This window comes from Typopeltis vanoorti, chromosome 5 (assembly GCF_054136105.1).
Source record: "Typopeltis vanoorti isolate ZY-2024b chromosome 5, IOZ_Tvanoo_1.0, whole genome shotgun sequence".
NCBI classification, from domain to species: domain Eukaryota; kingdom Metazoa; phylum Arthropoda; class Arachnida; order Uropygi; family Thelyphonidae; genus Typopeltis; species Typopeltis vanoorti.
In genome coordinates, this window is record NC_143553.1 from 12,020,687 (window position 1) to 12,047,389 (window position 26,703).

The window sequence follows — 26,703 nt, forward strand, 5'->3', positions numbered from 1 at the left end:
AAGCCTTTTCAGTATATTTAATTTTTTTAGAGCTCTGTTGGAAGTGTTAGAGATGTGTTGTGCAAAACGTAATTCCTGATCAAGCGTAATACCAAGGTATTTTGGATTTGTGACTTTTTCAATTAGCTTGTTATTGATCATGACTTTGGGATTGTAGGAATGTCTATTTTTCCTGTCTGTACTAAATGTACTTAGTTTTGTTTTGTCTGGGTTGATTTTAAGTTTGAGTTCGTTTGACCATTTTTCTAATCCTCTCATGGATTTGTTTAGAATTTCCTCTGATTCTTTGATTTTAGCACTAGTGTGCCAGATGGCTATATCATCTGCATAGCAAGTTACTTTTGTGTCTTCTGTAAGGTAGGGATGAATATTATTGACATATAGAAGGAATAGTAAGGGACTGAGTACTGAGCCCTGGGGAACACCAGCCCAGGTTCTCCGCTCTTTTGATATTGCTGTATTGATTCTGACTTTGATCTTTCTTCCTCTGATGAAATCAGCAATCCAGATTAAAGCGTTTCCTCTAATTCCAATATCATGTATTGTTTGTATTAATTTTTTGATCCAAACACGATCAAAAGCAGCAGTCATATCAAGGAATATGGCAGTTGTCTTTTTTGTTGGTTTTTCCTGAAATGAGTCTATTATTGTTTGGCAGAAATGGAATAATTGATCTGTTGTCGAATGACGAGTTCTATAAGCAGTTTGGTAGTAGTTGATTTTCTTATTTTTTGTCAGCCAGTGCATAAGCCTGGAGTGTATGATTCTTTCAGTAATTTTACAAAGTATGCTAGTTAATGCGATAGGTCTGTAACTTTGACATTCTGCAGCATTTTTGTCAGGTTTCAGGATGGGTACAATAACTGATTTTTTCCATTCTTTTGGAAGTTTGCCCGTTCGCCAAGAGGTATTGAGAATGTCCAGAAGTTGTTCTTTGGCATTTTTGCCAAGGTGTTTGACCATATGACCAAAGATAAGATCATTACCAGGGGATTTATTAGGTGCAGTTTTCTCGATTGATGAATTTAGTTCACTTAGTGTAAATTCTTCGGAGAAGATGTCATTAGTTTGGTATGTTCTTGCTTGTTTTAGCATTTGACTTGTGAGTTTATTGAGGGGCTTGTCCTCTCTGTTATACTGAAGTTTGGAGTTGTTTGAATAGGTTTTTGCCAGTGTGTTTGCAATTTCTTGATCTGTAATAGCTTGTTTGCCAGCATTTATGATGAAGTTTGTTTTCTGTTGGTTCTCTTTTTTGATATTGTCTAGGATTCTAATAATATTCCAGTGTTGGCTGTCTTTTCTTGGATCCAGGTTACTGCAAAGTTCCGCCCATTTCTCTTGTTTGCACTTCCAAATTTCCTGCTCTATTTTGTGTGTTATGTCCATTAATTTCTTTCTGTAATCATCAGTTTTATTAATTCTGAATTGTTCATTGATATTGTCTCTTTCTGTAATCATTGAATCAATATTGTGATCTTTCCAGTATGGTATCCAGGTGTTTTTCCGCTGGCCTCTTGGTATTGTTGCTTTGGCAGTTTTGCTGATGTGTGAAGGATTTGTAATTTTCTGTCGAGGTTTCCAGAGACAGGTTCATCTTGACAGAGGCTCTCCAAGGTTTGAGTAAACCTTGTCCAGTCAGCTTTTCTGAAGTTCCACGTCCTTTTGGTTTGCTGTTCTTGTTCAATCTTGAAGTTTAGTGTTGTTATTACGGGTCTGTGGTCACTGATGGCATTTCCCAGAATTTTCCATTGTGCACTTGATGCAATACTATAATTAATGGCTGTGATGTCAATAGCAGATTCAGTTCCCGTAGTTTTAGAAAGATAGGTGCTCTGTCCATTGTTAATTGTTGTGAGTTCCAAATCTGTAAAGAGGTCTTCCAATTGTTGACCTTTATGGTCTAAATTGGGGGAGCCCCACGTTGGGCTTTTTGCATTTAGGTCACCAAGTATAATGGTTGCATCAGTTAGAGAATCGCTTAGCTTTTCAATGATGTCTGTATCAATATTTGTATTATCAGGATGATAGACGTTTGTGATTGAAATAGAATGGTTTGGTAGATGTATTTCAACAGCTTGAGCTTCCGTTGAACTGTCATTATTTAAATATTGATTTAGGGTGATTTCTTTGAATTTGATTTCTGGGGTCTTCAAAAGGATAGCAAGCCCGCCACCTGTTCTTTCTTCTCTATCCTTCCTAAGAACCGTGTATCCTTTGATGTTGAAGTTCAAATTTTTATTTAGTTTTGTTTCTTGTAGACAAGCTATATGGATATTATTTTTATATAGCATGTATTTGAGTTCATCCATTTTTCTCTGAGTACCGTTGATATTGAGTTGCAAAATGTTAATATGAGTCCTCGTAGCATATTTATCATCAGGAGCCCGGACTGCAGCCCCAGACGCGTCGGCTTCCCCGGACGCAGTAGCATTGGTTGAAAACTTTTTATGACTCTTCATTAGAAAATGGGTGCCGTTGCCACGTTAGTCACCTTGAAATCGGACCATAAGAAATTTGGTCAAGAGCTTCAAGGGTCCAGGGGGGGCCGCGAGGAGGTGTGGTCGGACTTCTCCCCCCCTCCAATTCTAATATCAGGCCTAATGTGACTTTCTTTCGTATTCTGACCAATATAGATGATGAATAAGAGTGGAGATCCTTGACTTATCCATGATCGTACATCAAATCATCTTCCTGTATTTCTTTCAATTCTCAATGCTGACAGAAAACTTAAATATAGACTATGTATTGCTCTGTATAATGTTCATTTATCCAATATAATTGTGGTAGAAAAGGATAATGTAAATAGTATAATAGCATATATATTATACAGTAGCATGTAGGTAACAAAATTGTCTTTAATACATCATCATCATCCTTACATACACTAAAGGGGATTACAGGATATGACAGTATTACATGAAAAATTACATCATTACTAACTTCCTATCTACAATTTTCCTCCAAATCAGTCTGTCACCTGTCAAGACTTAAACATTATCAGATCTTATATTTCAATTTTCTAAGGCACTTTTTACCAAATCAATCCACCTATATCTTGGTCTTCCTCTGGGTCTTTTTCCTGCCAACCTAGCAGAGAACACTTGTTTTGCTAATCTTTCCTCTCCCATTCTGTTTAAGTGACCATACCACCTGAGATTAGCTCTGCTAATGCATTCCTGGATGCTGACAATGTCAAGTTCTTTCCTAATATCCTCGTTTTAAATATGATATTGCCATTGATGCCATATGTTCGTGCCCCTAATCTTTCTCAGGACTCTCATATCTGCGGTCTCCAGTCTTTGGTCAAGTGTTTTATTTCTGACCCAGCACTCAGATCCACAAGTTAAAATTGGCTTGAATACTGGCTTGTATATAGCTAATTTAGTGTTTTGGCTAATTTCTCTCTTATTCCACATGCATTTATTCAGTTGACTTCCTACCATACCAGCTTTGTTGATTCTGTTGTCTATTTCCATATTTAATTTACCATCTTCACTAAAAATTGTGCCTAAGTAGCTGAAATGTTTTACTTCTTTTGTAGGTTCTCCACTCACAATGCATTTGATCCTGTCAATGTTTCTGCCTATTTTCATTGTCTTTGTCTTTCGAATGCTGACCTTCATGCCATATCTATAATAACAGTTATTCACTTTACTTAGGGGAATCTTGCAGACTCCAAGCAGATTTATTTAGAAGTATAACATCACCAATATAAAGCAAATAGCTGAGATTAACATCTCCAACTTTAGTATCATGTTTAATACCACTTTCCTTCATAATGTGATCCATATCGATAATGAATAACAGAGGGGATAATGTACATCCTTGTCTGAAACCAGATTTAACATTAAACCATCTTCCTGAACTTCCTTCAATTCTAATTGTTGACTTACAACTTAAATAAAGACTAAGTACTGCCTGATATAATTCTCCATTGACAACATTACAACTGTAGTGTTTCGAATAGCCCGAAGCTCTTTTGATGGACTTTTTCATATGCCTTTTCCAGATCTACAAAACATAAACACAGATCTTCATTATATTCCCAAGATTTCTCAACTATCTGTCATAAAGTGAAAATCTGATCCTGACAGTCTCAATCTGGCCTGAATCCAGCTTGTTCTGCACCAAGCTTCTCTTTCACGATCATTCTCAACCGTTTCTCAAGTATACTTGCATATATCTTATCAGGAACTAAGTACAAAAATACCCCTGTAAATCTCACATTCAGTTTTATTTCCCTTTTAATTTATGGGTACTACTCTACTCCAATCATCAGGAATTCATCTCCTCTGTCCAGGCCTTCTAAACTATGCAGTGCAGTGAGTGCAAGACTTTTATACTTCATACTCGAGAATTTCTTGTATGAGGTATAAAAGATGATTTCTCGAATAGCACTCCACCTGCCTTTCCACATTTCAGGGTTTTGATGGCTTTTTGTACTTCAAATATGGATATGTATTCCTGCTTGCATGCCTCCGTTGAGGGTTTTTTACCACTGTACTGCTAATAATTGTTTAAGTTAGCAATTTTTTGAAATAATTACTTAAAGGATGTCTTTTTTCGTGTTTTCATGTCACCTTTTTCATCTTTAATTCCTTTTACAGCACTCTTAGTTCCATTTCTGAGCTTTTTCAAGAACCTCCAGAATATCTTCCCGCCTCCTTGATATTTATTTTCTATGTTCTTACCAAAGTCTTCCCATGACTTTTGTTTAACTAGTTTTACACAGTGTTTAGCTTTCTTACATTTGTCTCTGTATTCTCTAAGAGCAAAAGCTGACTTATTTGCCAGGAACCTTTGATATGCTTTCTTCTTTTCCTTCACTGCCTCTTTAATGTCCTGTGTCTACCATGGAGTTCTGATTTTTCTATCTTTGCAGACAACCTCACCACATGCCTCTCTGGCTGAATCAGGCAGGGTTTTTCTTCGAGGCTTGCCACTGAATCTCCAAGGTTTGGTTACTGATCTCAAAGTCTTTCATTTTTTCTTCAAATATATTTGTGTATTTTAGTCTACTCACATCTGAGAGCTGCTCAACTTTTATTTGCTTTAAAACTTTCTTACATGTTCTTCTTTTCAATATGAAATTCAATTTTATCCTGCTCAAGACTAAATGATGATCACTTCCAATTTCAAATACTCTGTACACTCAGGTGTCCTGCACCAGGGAGAAAACACCACTATCAACAATAACATACTCAATGAGACTTTTCTTATTCCTTCTCAAATTCCTCTTCTTTCTGGTATGGTGGGGATAGGGGTGAAAGGGATTCAAATATAAAACAGTACCAGAAAGGTGATTAATTAATGACAGATTCAATAATATTTAATAGCTGAATGGTAACTACATTTGGCCCCGGTGCAATTAGGATCATTATGATGATGATATATCTTAAATGTATATGCTCTTGGATTAGTCTGTAACTTTTTTTGTATGAGAACTTTTCAACTATAACTGAAATAACTGACTTCATCGTCATCCTTTTATGCATTAGGGCCAATGGCCTGTTATGGCCAAGTAACTGAGCTTCTTACAATCATGATACTGCTAATGATAGGGATGTTAGTCCTATCTGCTATGGCTGTAAATGAAATGTGTTCTCTTCTGGCTGGTTTGCCTGCTTGGTAGGAGAAAAAATCCTGAGTTTCTGGAACTAAAAACCCTGCCACCTGAGTATGAGACCAGCTAACTCACTTAGTTGAAAATCATTTTTAAAGGTTTTCATATACTAGACAGGTTTCAAACTCAGGTTTTTTCTAACCAAAGGGCATCATCTATACCGAATGAGCTAGGGAAACCTTTGTTCACTCACTTTTAAGTGAAAAGTCTATCAATAGCTTTAGACAGAGCAAAGGACAGACACCATTCTTCCAATTACATGGCCAAAGGAAATATAAAGAATTTGTTGTATTTGTTATCTTATTATAAAGTGAAATATTATGAAACTGAAGATGTATAATTCAACCATACATGAAGAAGAAACTTACCACCAGTATAACGTGAACCTGAAAAAGATTCAATAGAAAACTGTTCCAGCCTTCGATAATCTGTTCCAGCATCAATAAAATTTATGAGTATTTCCTTCATACAGTTGGGGCTAAGACCTTTTAAATGAATCCCAGGCCTGGACTTAAAGCACCATTTATCCTATAAATAATTAAAGAAAACTTAAAAAGAAATATCATGCATGTTTTAAATTGAATTTCAGTGAAAATTTTAAGTAAATAACTTTTGTCAGTAAAAAGGGAATTAATCCTATACAATAACGTAAAGTAAACCTGGTCTGCAGCTGATCTCATTGTTTAGATCATCTACCACTGGATGCATGCCATGGAAAGGCTCAGAGAAATTTATGCTGTTGCCCTCAACATTTCCAAAGCTTTGGACCATGTGGGAGATCCTGACCTGCTTAACAAATTGCCATCCTTTGGTCTCTATGCCAACCTCTGTAATTGGGTGGCTAGCTAGATTTCTCTCTGGTTGTTCTCTGCAAATTATGATAGATGACTCTCTCTTCGAGATTCACCGCTAATGCTGGAGTGGCTCAAGGCTCTGTCCTATCATCTACTCCCTTTCTCTTGTTCAGAAATGACCTATTCACAATCACCATTAATCCTATCCACAGCTTTGCACATGATATGACAACACTCATATGACAAACAAAGCAGTACTCTGACATCCCATAATACAAGATCATCTACAACCACTGCCTTAAACATTAATTTTAATATTATCCTTAAATGAGGTAAGGACAACGTTGTCATGTTCAATGCAACCAAAACACAGTCTTGCATTTTCTTTAGCAAAAGAGATTTCAGCTCACCTAGTAGTACACACTGAAATACACAAATCATCAGACAAGATTAGATCTCTCTGCTTGGGCGAAAGTTTATCTCCAATCACTCTTGATATAAACACATCACATCAATAGCCTTATCCGCATTCAAAAAACTAGGCATTCTGTTTCATTCTAGTGGCTATTTTACACCTAACCAACTCGTAACTACATAAAATCCCAAATCCATCCGTGCTTAGTATTGCTTACATGTTTGGGGTGGTGCACCTAAAACTTCCCTTAAAATCCTTGACGTTGTCCAGATGCAAGAAATTAGGCTCATTGATGATCCAACACTTACAGATTCACTTCAGCCTTTATCTCACAGATGCAGTGCCTATTCATCACAGCTGAAGCACAGATGCAGTGCTTCAGCTGTGCCTATTCTACTGGTACCTCGATGGTCACTGCTCCAGTGAATTGGCTACTTCATTCCTTCACTTTCTGTTGCACCTGTTAACATAAAGGCAGCAGCTGTCTAGCATCCTTTTACTGGGAAAACACACCAAATCTGCTTCTCCCCTTCCTCTTTTATTCCATCCACTTCTGCCCTCTGAAATAGCCTTCCTCATGAAGTATTCCCAAATTACAACCTGCAGCTCTTCAAAAAAACATTAGTAAGCTTTAATCTCAGTCCCTGATCTGCACATCACACACAACACTGATGTATTTATTGGTCTCTCAACCTCTTATGTATGGATTAATATTTAAAAAAAAAAATTTTTTTTAAATAAATCGATCCCAAGTCATTATTTTACACAATATCTATCATATTTCTACTTAAACTCATTTACTGACCAAGTACCCACAACAACCTCTGGTAACCCATTCACCAACCACAAAACAAAAAATCTAATCATAACACTCTTGCTAACCACACTCTAACACAATTAACATGGGCGATCCCTTGTACTCTCCATTCTTGCCATATACCATAGCCCCCCCCCCCCCCCCATTATATGTAGGTTCGTTTCCATGGTTTCAGTTACCTGCAGTAAACCCCAGTCCAAATTCTTGCGATGTCCCACCCAGGACATGAATTATTCCTTTGTCCAGCACATCCACACTGGACTGTATACGCTACATGCCCATTTGTCACTTAGTAGCCGTCTCGGTTATTAGATTGACTGACACTGTATCGCAGTGCTTGTGTTCAAGTAACCCTTATTTTACTTAATAATGGCCCCAAAGCACAAGAGTAGTGATGTTGGTAATTCGGATATGTCAAAGAGAAGCTGTAAAGTGTTATCTTTAAGTGAAAAGGAGAAAGTTTTTGACTTCATAAAGAAAGAAAAAAAAAGTATATGCTGATGTTACATTGACATTCACATAACTTTTATTATGGTATATTGTTATAATTGTTCTATTTTATTATTAGTTATTGTTAATCTCTTACTGTGCCTAATTTATAAATTAAACTTTATCATAGGTATGTATGTACGCATAGGAAAAAACATAGCATATATAAAGGGTGTCCCAAAATTCATGCAAGATTTAAACTTAGCGCCATATGTGCGGTAAAGTGTTGCCAACAAGAAAAAAAACACAGCGTGACAGCTGACAGTTCAGGATTATTAAAAATGGAGCGATACACGAAAGAACAACGCATTTTCATTGTTGAGCAATATTTTAAAAATAATGAAGGTTTGGCAGCTACAGTTCACAATTTTCGTACAAAATACGGTCGGAATAGTGATTTAACATCATCAACTGTGAAAAGATTGATTAAAAAATTCAAGGAAACTGGATCAATTAGTGATTTTATACACTCTGGCCGTCCTTCAACAAGTCGTTCAACAGAAAACATCGAAGCAGTTCGTGAGAGTGTTGCCGAGAGTCCAGGAACATCAATTCGGCACCGTGGTCTTGAATTAGGCATTTCGAGAAGCTCTCTACAGTGTATTCTCACGAAAGATTTGCATCTTTATGCTTACAAAGTTCAATTGACTCAAGAACTGAAGCCTACTGACCACACACACAGCGAAGAGAGTAGTTCGTTGAATGGATTATGGATGCTTATTTTTCGAACAAAATCATCTTCAGCAATGAGGCTCATTTTCATCTTGATGGCTTCGTTAATCGACAAAATTGTCGCATTTGGGGTTCAGAAAATCCACGAGTAATTGTTGAGAAACAAATGCATCCACAACGTGTCACTGTTTGGTGCGGATTTTGGGCTGGAGGCATCATCAGTCCATTCTTCTTCGAAAATGCAGCTGGCAAGGCAATAACAGTTAATGGTGCTCGCTATCGCTACATGATAATCCAGTTTTTTGTGCCTAAATTGCAAGATATGGATGTGGACAACATGTGGTTTCAACAAGACGGTGACATGCCATACAGCCCGAGAAACAATTCCATTACTCCATGAGTCATTTCCTGGTCGTGTAATTTCCCATTTTGGTGATCAGAATTGGCCGCCCAGATCATGTGACTTAACGGCGTTGGACTTTTTTCTTTGGGGTTTTTTGAAGTCTAAGTTTTATGCCAAAAAGCCCACGACCACCCATGCCTTGAAGGAGGAAATTGAGCACTGCATCAACGAAATTCAGCCACATTTATGCAAAACGGTCATGGAAAATTTCGACAAAAGAGTGCATATGTGCCAGCAAAGCCGTGGAGGCCATTTATCCGACATGCTATTCTATGCATAACCCTATACTGTATACTTTATGAATCAATAAGAAATTACAATTTTTAATTAAAAACCTGTGTTTTCTATCAAAATTACTTCTTGCGTGAATTTTGGGACACCCTGTATGTATATATATATATATATACACACAACAGTGGTGAGCTATGGAAATTTTAACAAAGGGCTCGCATCGTCGAGCAAAAAAAAAAGCTGTATTTCACACAAAAACTTTTATTAATACAGCTTGTGTACAAATGCAAATCAAAAAGTACGAGGGGACAATCAATCTGTAAAGGTTATCATTTATAAACAAATATTTCATGATCTAAACATGAAATATTTGCACACAATCATCTGTGTTAATTTATCTTACATAAGAAAAACATTTTTTTTAACTATCGAAATATAATAAGAATAAAACCTTTTATAATCACACATATGCAATAATCCGCATTTTTTATATACAAAATAATTTTGTTTTGTTTGTGATAGAAGTTTTTATGACAAACAATCTATAAATAATAAATAAATATTATCTAAACACAATAATTTTGAAATACGCTATATTTCTCTTTTGTTTTTATACTATAAGTGATAATCAACGGTACTAATCAAGGGGCATTCTTTTTCCAGTCCTATTGATTTATATGTGATTACCAAAAGTGAATTGTTATTTGTAAAATGGTAGTAACAGTAACTATAATATTTTATTTAATAAAATCACTTTGTTAGGTTACTGTATGAGTTTGTCGCTTAATATATCTCAAAAAAATATATTTTTTTTAAATAAAAAAGTAAACAAGAATAACAAGGGGCTCGCAAATTTGAGAAAAATTTAACAAAGGGCTCACACGAGCCCCCACAAGCCCCTTATAGCTTACCACTGTATATATAATTATAGGGTTCGGTACTATCCGAGGTTTCAGGTATCCACTGAACATCTTGAAATGTATCCTCAGCATATAAGGGAGGAGGGACTACTGTACTAAAAACGTCTTCAGTGTCAACCTTATAAAACCCCCTTAACAACTTATATGCTTTTATCATGTCTCCTCTTTTTCACCTACAGCTAGTTTTTGAGCACACATACCTTCAATTTATTTGCATAAGGAGAATACATACACATTTCACAATCTTTATCATTTGTCTCTGGATCTGCTAGCCAATTCATCACAACAAAATCCAGATGACGAGATCTGCATGCAGTAGTGCAGATGAGGGCTTATTCAAGCCTTATAAAATGGAACAATAACATCTCTATCCCTGCTTGTAAGTGTGTTCTTCAACAATCACATAATCTGATATATTGTTTTGGCTACCTTTGCCATATGTCTTATAACCTTCAATTTTCTGTCCACAAACCCCCATCTCCAAGTCCCTGGCCTTATCAGTTTCCGGCAGTTCAGTTCCATCAATGTAGTACACAGCTTGTGATTTCTTCTTCCCACAGTGTATCAACTTAACACCTATCCACATTAAACTAGCAGCTATTTATCTTTGACCATACAGCTATTCTATTTATGTCATCCTGCAGTATCTCTACAACACTTTCATTTACTATTGCTCTTTCCAGTTTTGCTTCATCAGTAAACAACTGAACATTTCCTATCAAATCATTTTCAATATCATTGATATGTAAATTTAACAGAGGACAGAGTACTGAGTCTTGTGTTACACCCCTAGTTACTTGACTTCCCTGGATCCAATTCCTCAACATCAACCACCCTTTTATGCAAATTACCAGATTTAAATCCATCCCCATTTGCTCCAAATTATGCAACAGAGTTTGATGTGGAATCCTGTTGAATTCCTTTGTAAAGTTTAGCAGTATCAATGAGTAGCCATTTCTCTTATCCAACTCCATTGTCACTTTATTACAAAAATAAGCAAATTATTTTATAAGGCAAGATTTACACTTCACATAATCATTTTTCCCCTTATAAAGTACAATACTCCTAGCCACCTGGTCTTATATTCTGTCTTTTGCTAATTTCTCCAGTCCCTAATCCACTACTGCTGAAATGCTAATTGGCCTATAAATTGCTACTTCTGTCTTGCAACCTCATTTATGCAATCAGACAATTCTGTCCTCTTTCCACTCCAATGGCACCTTCCAAGTTTCCCAGTACTGAGTCTTAAATTAAACAGCTTGGTCAGAGGAGATGATAATTTCCTTGTACATTCTCATAACGAACATGCTGATATGAATCTAATCCCATGGCTGTGTTTACAGTGAGGTTCTGCAATATTCTAAGTGCTTCTATTCTTCCATTAGTCAATGTTACATTAAGCAATGCAACATCACTACTTAGATGGTACATCCTTGCAAATCATCACTCAGTAATTCAACTGTGTGGTTTGCTTTAGTTATCTCCCTACCATAGTGAAAGAATTTTTAGGATTTCTTTTGGCCTCATCAGCTAGCTTTGGCCTTCCTTACCATACAGGCAGGGCCGGATTAAGATCCATAGAGGCCATAAGCACTTAAAAGATTTTGGTGCCCCATATATATGTAATTTAAAATATAAACAATAATAAACCATAAAATAAATTTTTATTTTTCAAAATGAAACAAAACTTATAGTAAGATGGAAAATAAAGTTTATTTTTGTATACTTCAACTTTATTTAGATTTGAAAAGTTTTTCTCCTACTTTTTTTAATTGCAAAGTCTTTGATCAGATCCTCAAAATTAATCTTACGTAACACATCTGCTTCTATACTTAGTAGAGATAAGGCATTCAACCTGCCTTGTTGCATAGTTGTTCTGATGGGATTTTTAATATACTTCAATTGAGAAAATGAACGCTCAGCTGAGCAATTTGTGACCATTAATGTTAAAAATATACGAAAAGCAATGTCTACACTCATGACTTATTTTTCACGGTATTAACAACACCACAAACACTTTTAACAACAAAGATGTTTTATTAACGCTTATATTTCACTGATTTTCAACTCAGCATCATCAGAGCACAACACACATGTAAACGCGACAGTGAGTGGGTGAAACAATATAATTGCAAAAGACCTAAAGTCCTATTTTTTGGCGCCCTCTAACAAAAAAAAAAAAAAAAAAAAAAAAAAAAAAAAACAGTTATCCAGGAGTTTTTCTTAGGATAACCGTCTCCCAAATTTTTGGCAGCAACCATATTTGTTAAGGTTGGGAGAATTCTTCAAAGCCATTGCCGACTCAAAAAATAATCTTTCAGATCTATAACGACTCCTAAATAGCACATTCGTTTTCCTCCATCTAATCCTGTGTGAAGGAGTGTCCAAAGCGTGGTCTGCCAGTCCCGACTTACCATAGTAATAGTAGCGAATGTATCTTTCATATTCTTCCAGGCGGATGTTCACTGATCTTCCTCTTTGCCCATAATAGGCCAAATCACAGTCACATGGAACTTCATACACTCCTGGGTGTGCTAAAGGGTGAAGTTATCCTTAGCGAGCGGATCAGAGTTGCCAGCTTGACATGAGGTTTGAAAGTGGTGCGAAGGCCATGTCTCAACAATACCTTGGCTATCTTTTCCGATGTACCTCTGATATAGGGAATAGAAATGGTCATGTTGTATTCTTGTGTATTAGGGGAGGGCAGAGTAATGGGCCTATTTAGTATTTTATCTATTTTGTAGGGATTGTAGCCGTTGGCTAAGAACGTATGGTGCAGGTACTGGAGTTCAGTGGTCAGAGCTGTATTGTTAGAGCAAATGGCTCTGGCTCTGTGCGTAAGTGTTTTTAAAATGCCGTACTGTTGGACTGGATGATGATGTGATTGTTTATGTCGATATCTTCCTGTGTGTGTAGGCTTTCTGTAAATATGATTGTTTATGTAGGTATCTTCCTGTGTATGTAGGCTTTCTGTAAATAAACTCTCTACATAAACAATCACATCATCATCCAGTCCAACAGTACGGCATTTTAAAAACACTTACGCACAGAGCTAGAGCCATTTGTTCTAACGATACAGCTCTGACCACTGAACTCTAATACCTGCACCATATGTTCTTAGCCAATGGCTACAATCCCTACAAAATAGATAAAATACTACATAGGCCCATTACTCTGCCCTCCACTAATACACAAGAATACAACATGACCATTTCTATTCCCTATATCAGAGGTACATCGGAAAAGATAGCCAAGGTATTGTTGAAACATGGCCTTCGCACCACTTTCAAACCTCATGTCAAGCTGGCAACTCTGATCCGCTCGCTAAGGATAAATTTCACCCTTTAGCACACCCAGGAGTGTATGAAGTTCCATGTGACTGTGATTTGGCCTATTATAGGCAAACAGGAAGATCAGTGACCATCCGCCTGGAAGAACATGAAAGATACATTCACTACTATTACTATGGCAAGTCGGGACTGGCAGACCATGCTTTGGACACTCCTTCACAAGGATTAGATGGAGGAAAACGAATGTGCTATTTAGGAGTCATTATAGATCTGAAAGATTATTTTTTGAGTCAGCAATAGCTCTGAAGAATTCTCCCAACCTTAACAAATATGGTTGCATTAATTTGCCAAAAATTTGGGAGACAGTTATCCTAAGAAAAACTCCTGGATAACTGCTGATTTTTATTTTTTTTCCCCTCGTTAGAGGGCGCCAAAAAATAGGACTTGAGATCTTTTGTAATTATATTGTTTCACTCACTCACTGTCGCGTTTACATGTGTGTTGTGCTCTGATGATGCCGAGTTGAAAATCAGCGAAATATAAGTGTTAATAAAACATCTTTGTTGTTAAAAGTGTTTGTGGTGTTGTTAATACAGTGAAAAATAAGTCATGAATAACTATCAACACCTAAGCTTATCTGTTAGATAGAGGGCAACGTCTACATTTGGAAAGGCACACTCAATATTGTCTTCTACAATTATTTTATAAAATTCAGCATGACTGAATCTTGTTTTTACATTTTTTATTGCACTGAACTTATGGAGCACATATGAGTGAAACTGCTGAAGCTTGGCTGAGAAATTAGTGTTCACGTCCTCTGGGTAAGCATCAATCAGCTTTTGACAACACTGATAATACCTTTCAATTTCAGTAGATGATGAAGTCACTGAAGTAGCATTATGTGGCACATCAATTAGAAAAGAAAATCTCTCTGATATTTCTTTGTATATCTCTCCTCTTCTTCTCATCTCAGTTTCAAGTTTGTCAACAATTGTGTAAAAGGTGGTGATACGAAATTTATCTTGGGCATTCAGATATACTTCTGGAGCATCTCCGTCATTGGGTATCCTCTTTCTGATACATTTGCGAGTTTGAGCTGCCTTTTAATCAAAATCTGGTAGCAATTCCTTTGTAGCTGCTTCATATCTTTCAAATTCATGTTGTGAAGTGCACAACTGGTCAGCTAATGATCCATACAGATCTGCATATGTTTTTAAGTTGACATCCTCATTCTGTAGAACTTGGCTTACTCTATGAAAATTTTGCAAAATCTCATTCCAAAAATTCAACATAAAAACGAATGATAGCTCTTGCATCTTATTTGCAATATTATCTGCTTCTCTTCTAGTGTCTTCCTTTTGTGACTGGTCTTCGGCTATTACAGTCTAAAGCTTCTAAAATTTGAAGGAAAGATTTCAAAATTGCTGCTGTTGCCATAGCATGTGTCTCCCATCTGGTATCAGAGAGGGATTTTAAGACATTTTCATTTCCAATACAACCTTTAAAGAATTGTCCACCGGCTGGTTGAGGCTGCTTAACCACCTCTTGACAGCAGTCAACAGCACTTCGGCCTACCGAAGTGCTGAATTTGGTGAATGAGCTGCACAGGGCACATATATAGCAAACTTGTTTGTTTCTAAAATTTTTTGCTGCATCCCCTTTTAATGCCCAGACATGTTAGTAGTGTTGTCATAAGACTGACTGACCCCTACATTTTGAAAAGTTTAGCTGACAAACTTTACATAAGTACTGCAACACCTGATTTGCCATTTCCTCACCGGTATGGTTTTTCATTTCCAGAAAGGTTAAAAAGCGTTCAATAGGCTGTCCGTCTTTTAAGTACAACACTTAACTGGTTGATATGTGACAGATCTGGTGTTGAATCAACTGACAAACTAAAATAACCAGAAGATTTTACTTCATCGACAATAAGCACGTGGACCTATTGGGCCATCAGTAGAATGAGTTCCTCACAGGTGGCTTTGGGCAGATAAGGATTTCTTTTGCCACAATTTCCATATTTCGCAATGTGACCTGCTAAAAATGGATCAAACTGACTTATGAGCTCAAGCAGCCCTAAAAAGTTCCCATTTTGCAATGATTCAAATCTTTCTTGTGTTCCTCGAAAAGCCAAGCCACGTTCAGCTAACATACGAACAACAGCTATGACATGCCTCAGGACATGTTCCCAGTAATCACACTCTTCCTGAATTTGTTTTTCCAACTGTTGTCCCAATCCTACACCTTGTATGTGAGTTAAGTATGTTAGCATAGAGTCTCGGTGAGTAGTGCTTTTTTCATGTTGATCAATTACAATGGTATTTCGCCAGTCAACCCTTCTCTTGTAACAAAATGTGAGAAATTTTTAGGAGCAAACAGTTTACAAACAAAACAATAAACTGATCCCGTTGATGGTGAATACAATAACCACTCTCTCTTGTATTCCTCACCATTGGCTTTTGTCCCAATAAAAAGTTTCTGCGAACAGTATCTTACTGGTTTGCCACTACTGAAATGTCGGTAAGACTTGTCAAATGGCCCATTGTGGTGTTGACAGTCACTGGGTCCACAAGCAGTCCAATAAGCCACATCATCAGCAGAGAAATCAAGCCACAATGTTTGGATCTTTTGCTATATTTACTTCATCTTTTGCAGACTGAATCACTTCACCACCATCACCATGGCCCACTAAACTTTCATTTTCAGCCATTATTTCAACCTCAGGATGTTTTGTAAAGCAACTTGCATCAACATTTGCAGTAGAGATATCAAGAGAATTTACAGACAAAGTGAGGTCAGCAGTGAGACGTGCTAGATGAACCTGCTTGTGACACCGTGATGATTCCAACATCATCATATTTTGATTTTGAAGTGATCAAAGTGGTATTTGTGTCCACTTCTGATGATGGAGATTGGCTCTGATCAGGAATTGGTATATAATGTTGTGGAACTTATGTGAAGAAATCAGTCAGCTTTGCAGTCTTGGAATCTAATTCCAAAGTCTCCTCTTGTTTCTTTTTTGATATTTACGCCTCGATATGGTCCTTAACCGACTACAGTCAGGCTCCATAAAGAACACAGAAAGCTCCCACTCCCAGGATGAAAGGACCACCATCCTGATTAAAAAGGAATTCGAAAAGATGCAAGAACCACTGCTTAAAAGAATGGACTCTATAATGGAAAGACTATCGGAATTATCTGCCAAGTGCAACAGCAAACCTCCTATGTCCTCGGATGGAGAGAATGCTAGGGGTTATCTTCGTGAAACCCCAAGATGTTACAAATGCAGTAAACTGGGGCATATTGCCAGTAACTGTTTCAGCAGACAAGGCAAGAATAATGGAAACTTCGCTGAAGCTGAATCTCATGTTTGCAGTAAGCAAGAAAGGGGGAGAAAGAAGGGGTTAAAAACAACCTTGAATTGACGGTTGAAGGAAGGGTATGTGGAAGAAAACTTAGAGCTCTAATTGATATTGGCTCACAGGCCTCAATCATATCAGGATCTTGCTTCAGGAACTTAGAACCTTATATGGAATGGAGGATAAAAATTTTAAACAAACCCATCAAACTACTGGGAATATCCTCCTCAGTCACCCGAGCTACGAGGTCTATGAGACTAAAGATCAATTTACCAGCATTTAGCATGTCAGGAAACGAAAATACAGAATCGGCTGAGCCATTGTAATGTCTTTGTATTTTCGTTTCCTTATTAGAGTACATATTTAAGTATGATCCAAATTGATCCAGTCTTCTCTGTATCCTTCTACCTAAATTTTATATCTTTCTCCTTAATATATAACCCGGGTTGACCCCTAGGGATATTTCCTCTTCAGCAAGTGGCAAATTTATATTTTAACTGTGCCAGCCAGCTTCCTATAATAAGAATATAATTCAGGCTCAGGGAAATATCCCTAGGTTTTAGGCATATACGTAAATCTAAATTCACATGCGAGTATATAGATCTCAGTTCCTTGCAGTCGTGACCTAAGATCTAATCTCTATTATATAATTTTCTAAACTCTTTCCCGCTATTTGGTTCGAATTTTATAAGTGGTAGGTTGACACCTTGAATTCAGGCAAGACTCAGATTCAAATAACAAAACATGTTTATTAATACTAAAAGACAGGTACATTAAATCTTGTATCAAGTTATCAAAACTTCTGAATTTCTAGCTAAGTTAATGTCTTATGCTTATCTATACAAACTGTTCAATATTAATCTGACTTTCTCACATAAACTGTCATGTAATACAATAGATAATTTAAACAATGTTACACTCAAGTCAAGTTCCTTCATTCACATTTACTTAAAATAGATATTTCTCAAATCATTTCTCTCTTAGTTAAGTTTACTCAATTAACAAAGGGTTTTCACTATTTCAATCATATACACGTTAGAGATTTATGATATACAATTCTTTGTCAAATAAAATTGGCTGTATTAATTGGCTCAGTCTTGCTTTATCAAGACACAAATTCTACCTTCAAACAATCTCAAGATAAAAAACAAAGGAATCTTTACTTTACCAAGTCCCTCCGAAAGTCTATTAGCTGCCACGTGTTGCTCGAGTCATCCTTCGTCTTGTGACTGAGTTGTTCTGTTCTCTGCTACCAAATCAAGAAATGGCTGTTGCTACGAGCTTTTTCGCTTGCTCGGGTGGGTCGTTCAGCGTTTGGCACCATTCTGCATGAGATGTTGATTCTTGTACGGATCTCTGCGGAATACCTCTCAGCGCAAGTCATGAATACGGCTGACTGTCGTCGACATAGCACCATCGGCTTGTCCTCTCTCCGATCACTCGTCAAGAGGCCTCGATCTCCAAAATCCCCAAAGAAAACAGGAAAAAAGCCTTGAGCTTGGAACATATTGCCTTAAATACTTTTTCTCAGCACCCTCTTTTCTGTATAGTTTTTTGAACGATCCATAGCTTACATTGCCCTTAGGTTGATCCCCTTGCTTTCCCTCCTTGCTATTAGGTGTTGTTTTCGAGGAAAAGCGCTTACGTCAGCCTTCGGTGTTACAACAGGTACTTGCGGCTTAGACGTGACCGTTGATCCTATTAGTCATTTCTTACCTAGCGACTTACGATTTTATGATAGTTGGTTAATACATAAATAAAGCCATTATTCCTTTACATGAAATGCTAATCTGACATTATTCTTGATTTTTAGCTTTCTGTTTTACAATAAATAAATTCCAATATATTACTCATACTGATACATACTTTCATATACAACAACTTAGGTGTTTCTCACCTTCCTCTGGTAAGCAGGTATTATGCAAATTTCTTTGTAATTTTGTAAAGTTTACATGTTAGATCCTGAATGAATAACTTGTCAAGAAGTTCTCCATTCAGTATCTAACATTCGCTTGTTGAGGGGAAGTGATTTTGCTAGTTATATAGGAAATTTGAATGTGGGTTGATTCTACTGTCAATTATTGAATGAAAGGGGGATACTAGGTTTGCGAATTTTTCGGACCTCACATATATCTAAAGGAAGTTTCATTTTTTATAGATTTGCTAGGATCCTGATCTGTAATCCAGTATGTAGAGAAGCCTTTAAGAAGACCGTCATTTCTCTTATCGTCTGTGGCTATAATGAATTTTTGTTGTACTTCCTTAGGATATGTTTCTCTTAGAAGGTTTCTTTGGAAGGTTTCTGTCTTCCACTATGTAAGACAGAATGTAGATACCATTTTCCATGCTGGTCATAATTTCTAGAACAGATACTTATAGGAACAATGCTAAAATGGCTTTGATTGAAGGTATTGATAGTGTTCCTTTAAGTGGCTGCAATAGTATATTCACTGCTATGTGATCTTGACATAGTTGCAACTTGGCTCTGTCTAGCTGTTGTAGAGCTCCAAATTTTTTTCAAGCTAGAATGGTATTGGTGTCCCAGCATCTTTTAAGGAAGGTAAGACTATTGAGTTATCATGCCAGTTTTAGTTTCCACTTACCTAATTGATGTATTTATGTGGGATAGCTCTTTTGCATAGAATTTGAATACCTATAGATAGGCTTAGGTACTTATGTAAGCTTTTGTTGTTTTGCAGTTCTGTAGAAAATTTTAAGTATTGAAACTACATGTTTATAGACATCTAATAAGTTTATTAAAATAAACAGTATAGCCCTTCAAGTTGTCAAGAAGTTCTCCATTCAGTATCTAACACTACTAACCTTCCTTTATCCAAAATTCTAACCAATTAATATTATTTATTATTATTTCATGACATCTCCAAGGAGTCCAGGAGAGCACTTACGCTACAATTCTCAATCCATTCCTATCATCTACACCAACACCATCTACTGCCAATCACCACCACAAATATTTTTTGTCAGTAAATTGTATATCCTGAAAGCCAATTTATCTGTATGCGGAATGAAAAACCCGAGTTTCCGGGATATAAAAAACCCTGCTATCTCAATTTGAGATTGGCAAACTCACCTTCAATTGAAAAAAACCCATATAAAGATTCCTCCTGTCATGACGAGAAGCAAACTTATGCCTTTTCCAATCGACGGTTGTGCCTTTCGATTGGAATTGGAAAATTTAAAACTTTAATTAAAACTTTCAGCCCAAAAGATTTGATATGACTTCACTGTTTACCACTGGCAGAGACACTTGACTTTTTCAAGCAACATTTACCCTCAGCATAATTGAATTATTTCAATTCATCATTTATTCACATTATTTCACATGGAATGGAAAAATATACACTAGATGGGACTTTTTCTCCCCCTTTAGCCAATGTGGCACTTTAGAAAATGTGGCACTCAACACATACACATATGAATTAACAGTTTAGCTATGCTATGCAAATGTTTGCAATTTACCTTCAGATCAGACACATTAGATATGTTTTTAGTGCAACTGAATAAACTAATTACCTCATTTACCAAATAGTTATTATTATTATTCAGGCCTCCATGGAGTCAAAAGACTCATCGTGAGAGGTCGTTTTTAGGAAACATAAAGTTTATCATACCACTCCTTGAACTCATTGACCGTTCTTGCTCTAACCACTCTATCAGGCAATGCATTCCGCAGTTCAACTATCCTCCATACAAAGAAACCACTCCTCACGCTTGCTCACAGCTTCCTTCCGTAACTTCCAGAGATGGCCCCTTGTCATCACTCCTTCCCGAAGTTCCACCAAGTGAAAGAACTCCCCAATATCTATTCTGAAACTGCCTCTCAACAGTTTAATAGTCTCGATCATATCACCTCTCCTTCTTCTATTCACCACACTCTGCAGTCCACATTCCCTCAGTTGATCCTCGTAACTGACATTGCACAGTCCTGAAACCATCTTTGTTATCTGCCTCTGTACCCTTTCCACAGTTAATTTATCCCCTTCAAATCCTGGGGACCAAATCTGAGAACAATAGTCTAAGTGAGGTCATTAATCAGTGTCTTATACAACAGAATGATAATTCTTTTATCTCTGCAGGTAAGCGTCCTTCTCAGTATTGCAGCAATCGTCTGGGCTACCTTCACCACCTTTGCAATATGCTCCCTGAATTTCAGTTTTCTATCAATCACTACCCCCACATCTCTTGTCTCCCCTACTTCCACCAGTATAGCCCCTCCAATCGAGTATGCATCCTCCCATCGATGGATCCCAAACTCCAAGACTTTATATTTTCCTGCATTAAATTGACACCCCAATTCATTTGCCCATCTATCTAGTTTATTCAAATCTTCTTGCAGGGCTGCCATATCTGCACTAATAGTGTTAACCTTTCCCAGCCACATCATCCACAAACAACTCAACATCCCCTTGCAATCTACTGACAATGTCATTGGTATAAAGGTTGAACAACACAGGTCCCAGTACTGAGCCTTCTGGAACTCCACTTGTAACCTTCTACTTCCTTGATACTGCCCCACTATACACAACTCTTTGATACCTATCAGACAGCCAATCCTGAATCCATTTGCCTAAACCGACATTAAAACCCATGTGATGCAACTTACATATCAGCTTATCATGTGGCCCACTCCTAAACGCCTTTGCAAAATCCAAAAAAAAAAAAAAAAAAAATGGCAGTATATGCCTTTCCCTCATCAACTGCTCTTGTCACTTTATTACAAAAGGCAATCATAATACTAAAGCAAGAGCACCTACTTAACAAATCCATGTGGATTCTCACAGATAAAATTACCCTCATCTGCCCAACACTGCATATAGTCCCTCACAAATTTCTCCAAGACCTTAACAACTACTATAATTAGACACTTCCAGTCTGCTACGCCCTTGTGAAGTGGCAATATCTTACCTTCCTTCCATAGGTACCTTTCCCACAGCCAGACTTTTATTGAAGAGCCAGGTCAATGGAGCTGTCAGTTCTTTAGTACATTCTTTCAAAACCCGTGGTGAAATACCATCCAGTCCCACAGCTTTAGTGGTATCCAGAGTACACAGTATTTGGAACACACTCTCTTCTTGCACCTCTAAACCCTGAACCTGCCCTATCCCTCTAGTATTAAAACCTTCTTCTCCAGGATAAAATACTCCGATAAAGTGCTCATTGAACAACTCCAGTATGTCCTCTGCAGCAGTCACTCTATTCCCATTTTTATCCCGCATGTCATACTTCCATAATCATTTCTGCTCCTACTGGTCACATAGCTAAAAAATTCCCTAGGATTTTCTTTGGATCTTAGTGTCATTCTCTTCTCATATTCCAGTTTTGCCTTCCTCACCATACTGGTCACTCTCCTGGCCTGCATCTTACATTCTTCATGTATCTGCCCTCCACCCTTCTCCTTATATCTCTTCCATAATCTCTTCTTAAACTGCAGTTCCTGTATGATTTTGTTTGTCATCCACTTTAAACCAAATTGTTTCCACTTCTTCACTCATGGAATACAGCTTGCTATCGCTGCTAACAAATATTCCTTCACAATTTCCCCAGCACTAATGATATCCTGGCCTTCCAATTCTGCCCTTCATGGAACTGCCCCCAGTTGATACCTAAGACTATTATAATCACCTGCCTTACAATTCCACATAAATTCCCTTTTCTTTTGTACACCTGCATGTCTATTCATCTTCCAAGTCAAAACCACACGTTCACTCCCTCTCCAATTGGTGGGAGAGATGTTATCTCACTTATTATCAGCTCTTCTGATGCTATGACCAAATCCAATGCTCTTGTACCTCTTGTTCCCCCTATTACATGTTGCCTAAGACATTTGTCCCTCAAGAATTCTAGAAATTCCTTATTACTAAATAGTTTAGGGAAATAACAATGCAGACTAGGACATACATTAAAATAACTTTTTAATACAAATCCAATATTTCGTCAATGTCACGTTGCCATTTTCAACAGGAACTTGTGAGCAAGACACGTGCAAGCAGGCACAGCTAACAGTAAATGAGGACAAAGCAGGAAGCTATACTTTCTCCTAAAGTTCTACGGGTGTCCCCAGGAGGGTATTCTTGGGTGATTGGGCTGAGTTCTTCTGATGTAGGTTTCCAAAATTTGAAGCAGTCTCATGCAGCCAAATTTGTTGAGGTTTGGATTGTTTCTTACGGCTGAGGCTGATTCCGTGAAAAGCCTTTTGTACTTGTATTTACTACGGTGAATGATCGTGGCTTTCTTCCACCGTATTCTATGGCAATTATCCAGAGCATGGTCTGCAAGACCAGAGTGGCTGTATTGGTGGAACCGGATGTAGTCCTTGTGTTCTGTAATTCTGATATTGGCTGTCCTGTCTGTTTGGCCAAAGTAGGACAGCTTACAGCTACAAGGGACCTGGCATACACCAGGTAGGTCTGGGGAGGGGGGGGGGGGATGGTCTTTAGTGGAGCGGATAAGGGATGCCAATTTCTTATATGGTCTGTAACAAGAAGTTAAGCCGTGTTTTTTTAGGATTTTTGTGATTTTTTCCGAGGTGCCTCTGATATACGGTATGGTGATGGATTTAGAGTAATCCTTGTTGTGAAGGGGGGGGGGGGGGTTGTGGTTTATTGGTTTCAATATTTTTTGGATTGTTTTGGGAGGGTAGCCATTGGCTGAGAAAGTGTTGAGAATGTGGTTTAGTTCTGTGGTTAGGGCAATGTCATTTGAACAGATAGGTTTAGCCCTGTTGTGTAGTGTCTTAATGACACCATACTGTTGTGAGGAAGGGTGGTGGGATTGTTGGTGAATGTATCTGCCTGTATGGGTGGGTTTTCTATAGCCTGAGAAAACCAAGGTTCCATCATGCTGGCAGGTGACTAGTGTGTCTAAGAAAGGAAGGCAGTTGTTTTTTTCTTCTTCCAAGGTGAATTTGATTCTGGGGTGTTGGTTGTTTAAGTGGGTTAGGAAGGAGAAGAGTGCATCGGAGCCATGTGGCCAAATAGCGAACACATCATCTACGTATCGAAGCCAAATGGTTGGTTTTTGTGGGGCAGAGTTTAAGGCTTTCTCTTCAAAAGTCTCCATATAAAAGGGTGGGGAGAGTGAAGAACCCATGGCTGTCTCCTCTATTTGTTTGTAGAATTTTCCTTGCCAAACAAAATAGCCCGAGTTCATTGTGAACTAAAATAGGGCTATGATATCGGGAGGAAATTCAAATGACAATGCCCTAACCACAGAACTAAACCATATTCTCAACACTTTCTCAGCCAATGGCTACCTTCCGAAAACAATCCAAAAAATATTGAAACCAATAAACCACAATCCCCGTCTCACAACAAGGATTACTCTAAATCCATCACCATACCCTATATCAGAGGCACCTCGGAAAAAATTACAAAAATCCTAAAAGAAACACGGCTTAACTTCTTGTTACAGACCATATAAGAAATTAAGAAATTGGTATCCCTTATCTGCTCCACTAAAGACCCCCCCCCCAGACCCACCTGATGTATACCAGGTCCCTTGCAGCTGTAAGCTGTCCTACTTTGGCCAAACAGGCAGGACAGCCAATATCAGAATTACAGAACACAAGGACTACATCCGGTTCCACCAATACAACCACTCTGGTTTTGCAGACCATGCTCTGGATAACCCATAGAATACAGTGGAAGAAAGCCAGGATCATTCACCGTAGTAAACACAAGTACGAAAGGCTTTTCATGGAATCAACCTCAGCCCTAAGAAACAATCCAAACCTCAACAAATTTGGCTGCATAAGACTGCCTCAAATTTGGGAAACCTAAATCAGAAGACCTCAGCCCAATCGCCCAAGAATACCAACATTGCCCACTAGGGGGCACCAGTAGGACTTTAGGAGAAAGTATAGCTTTCTGCTTCATCCTCATTTACTGTTTGCTGTGCCTGCGTGCACGTGTCTTGCTCACAAGTTCCTGTTGAAAATGGCAACGTGACGTTGACGAAATATTGGATTTGTATTAAAAAGTTATTTTAATGTATATCCTAGTCTACATTGTTATTTCCCTAAACTATTTAGTAATAATGCATAACCAACGTCTAAGCCTTTCCTCCAGAAATTCCATCCCCTTATTACTACATGCATTTTCCTCTTCCCAGCTTATACTGCTGTAGATCTCCCATAGCAATCCTTCTTGCACTTGCCAAGCTCAACTGCTAAACATCTCCTGTCCCCCACCCTCTGTGCTTCCTGGTTTTAAGCAAACCCCACTAAATATCCTGTCTTGGCCACTTCTACCTCACACCATATGCTTTCAAAACCATTAGTATCACTGCCTTCCAAAGCCTCCACTCTTAGAGGACATTAAATCATCATTAATCATAAGCAGTACTCCACCACCATATTTTCCTTTCTTATCCTGCCACTTCGATTCCTGTTATTATAATCATCCTCCATCAGTCACGTGCCAGAGATCCCAATAATCTTTGGACAAGCTGATGCTATCAGCGCCACCAATTCATCTCCTTTATTTCGGATACTCCTGGCATTAGTATAGAGCATAAAAATGTCACTGCTTCTATGCCTATTACTGTTCCCTATCGATCCCACTGGACTCAGTGTTACCTGATATTTTTACCCTTTCCCCAAGCACCCATTCCCACAAGAAGTCACCCCTGCTACCATCCACCCTGGGAATTCTAGTTTCCTTGCATTGACACACTGACTCGTTCAGAAAACAACAATCTCTCCAGATGCTTTTGTCCTTCCTCATTCAAATAAAAGTGGTCTCTCACATACAGTTCCCTTCTGTCCTCAAATGCCCTCCAAGCACCAATATATTCGAATCCTCTCTTCTGACACTTTCTGAATATTATGCTATTCAGTATTACTGCTCTTCTGCTCAGCTCGTCACTATCATACTTGGGCAACACAGACACAGTCTTTCCTCTCTACATTTCTTTTGCATAACCTCAAGCAAGAATTGCAGATCTCTTGTGCCCAATTTACATTGCCTCTCAAGTCATTCATGCCCACCATCACAATCATTTCATCCATCCTTTTACCCCTCTTAATTGCCATAGCCACATTTTCTATCGTCCCTCCAGGTAAAGACACCTCTGGCATCCTATCTTGCACACCAAAGGTCATCGATCAACAGAGGATGGGGAGCAGGAGATGTTTAGGCAGTTGAGCTTGGCAAGTGCAAAAAGAATGATTGTTATGGGAGATTTTAACTACAGCAGTATAAGCTGGGAAGAAGGCGAGATCACCGTTTATTATTTTTTTTCTGATTATAGGAAAACCACCCACACTAGAAGGTACTTAATGAGCAATTACACCATCACCCATCTCAACAGTATACCATCTTCAAAACACACAGTCAAGAATATTTGTTAAACCACTATAGCCCTGGCTGCTGAACTTCAGCATCTTCACAACACTTTTTTAGCGATGGCTACAAATGCTGTATAAGAGATAAAAGACTGAATGCCTCCCCCCCCCCCTGCAGCTAACACTCAGGATCACAACAAAACTTTCCTATTCCTTACATTCAGGGTGCATATAGCAAAGATAGCTAAAATTCTCCATGAAATGGAAAAGACAGCTAAATTTTTCAAATATCAAAAAAGCAAGCTAAAATTCTTCACAAATACAATCTCCATATAACTTTCAAAGAACAGACGAACTACATCCATAATCATTTGCATAGCATGTCA

The 26,703-nt window shown here is 37.8% G+C and overlaps 1 protein-coding gene across 2 annotated transcripts in view; it reads right to left on the reverse strand.

Annotated features, from left to right (window-relative positions):
• Positions 1 to 26,703, reverse strand: part of LOC150106226 (gamma-tubulin complex component 6-like) — a 909,633-nt gene that overhangs the window by 547,802 nt on the left and 335,128 nt on the right. For both annotated transcript variants that reach the window (XM_090392253.1, XM_090392252.1), the window contains one exon: positions 5,992 to 6,151. In XM_090392253.1, the coding sequence (XP_090248379.1) occupies positions 5,992 to 6,151 (160 nt within the window). The remainder of the gene's footprint in view (positions 1 to 5,991; positions 6,152 to 26,703) is intronic.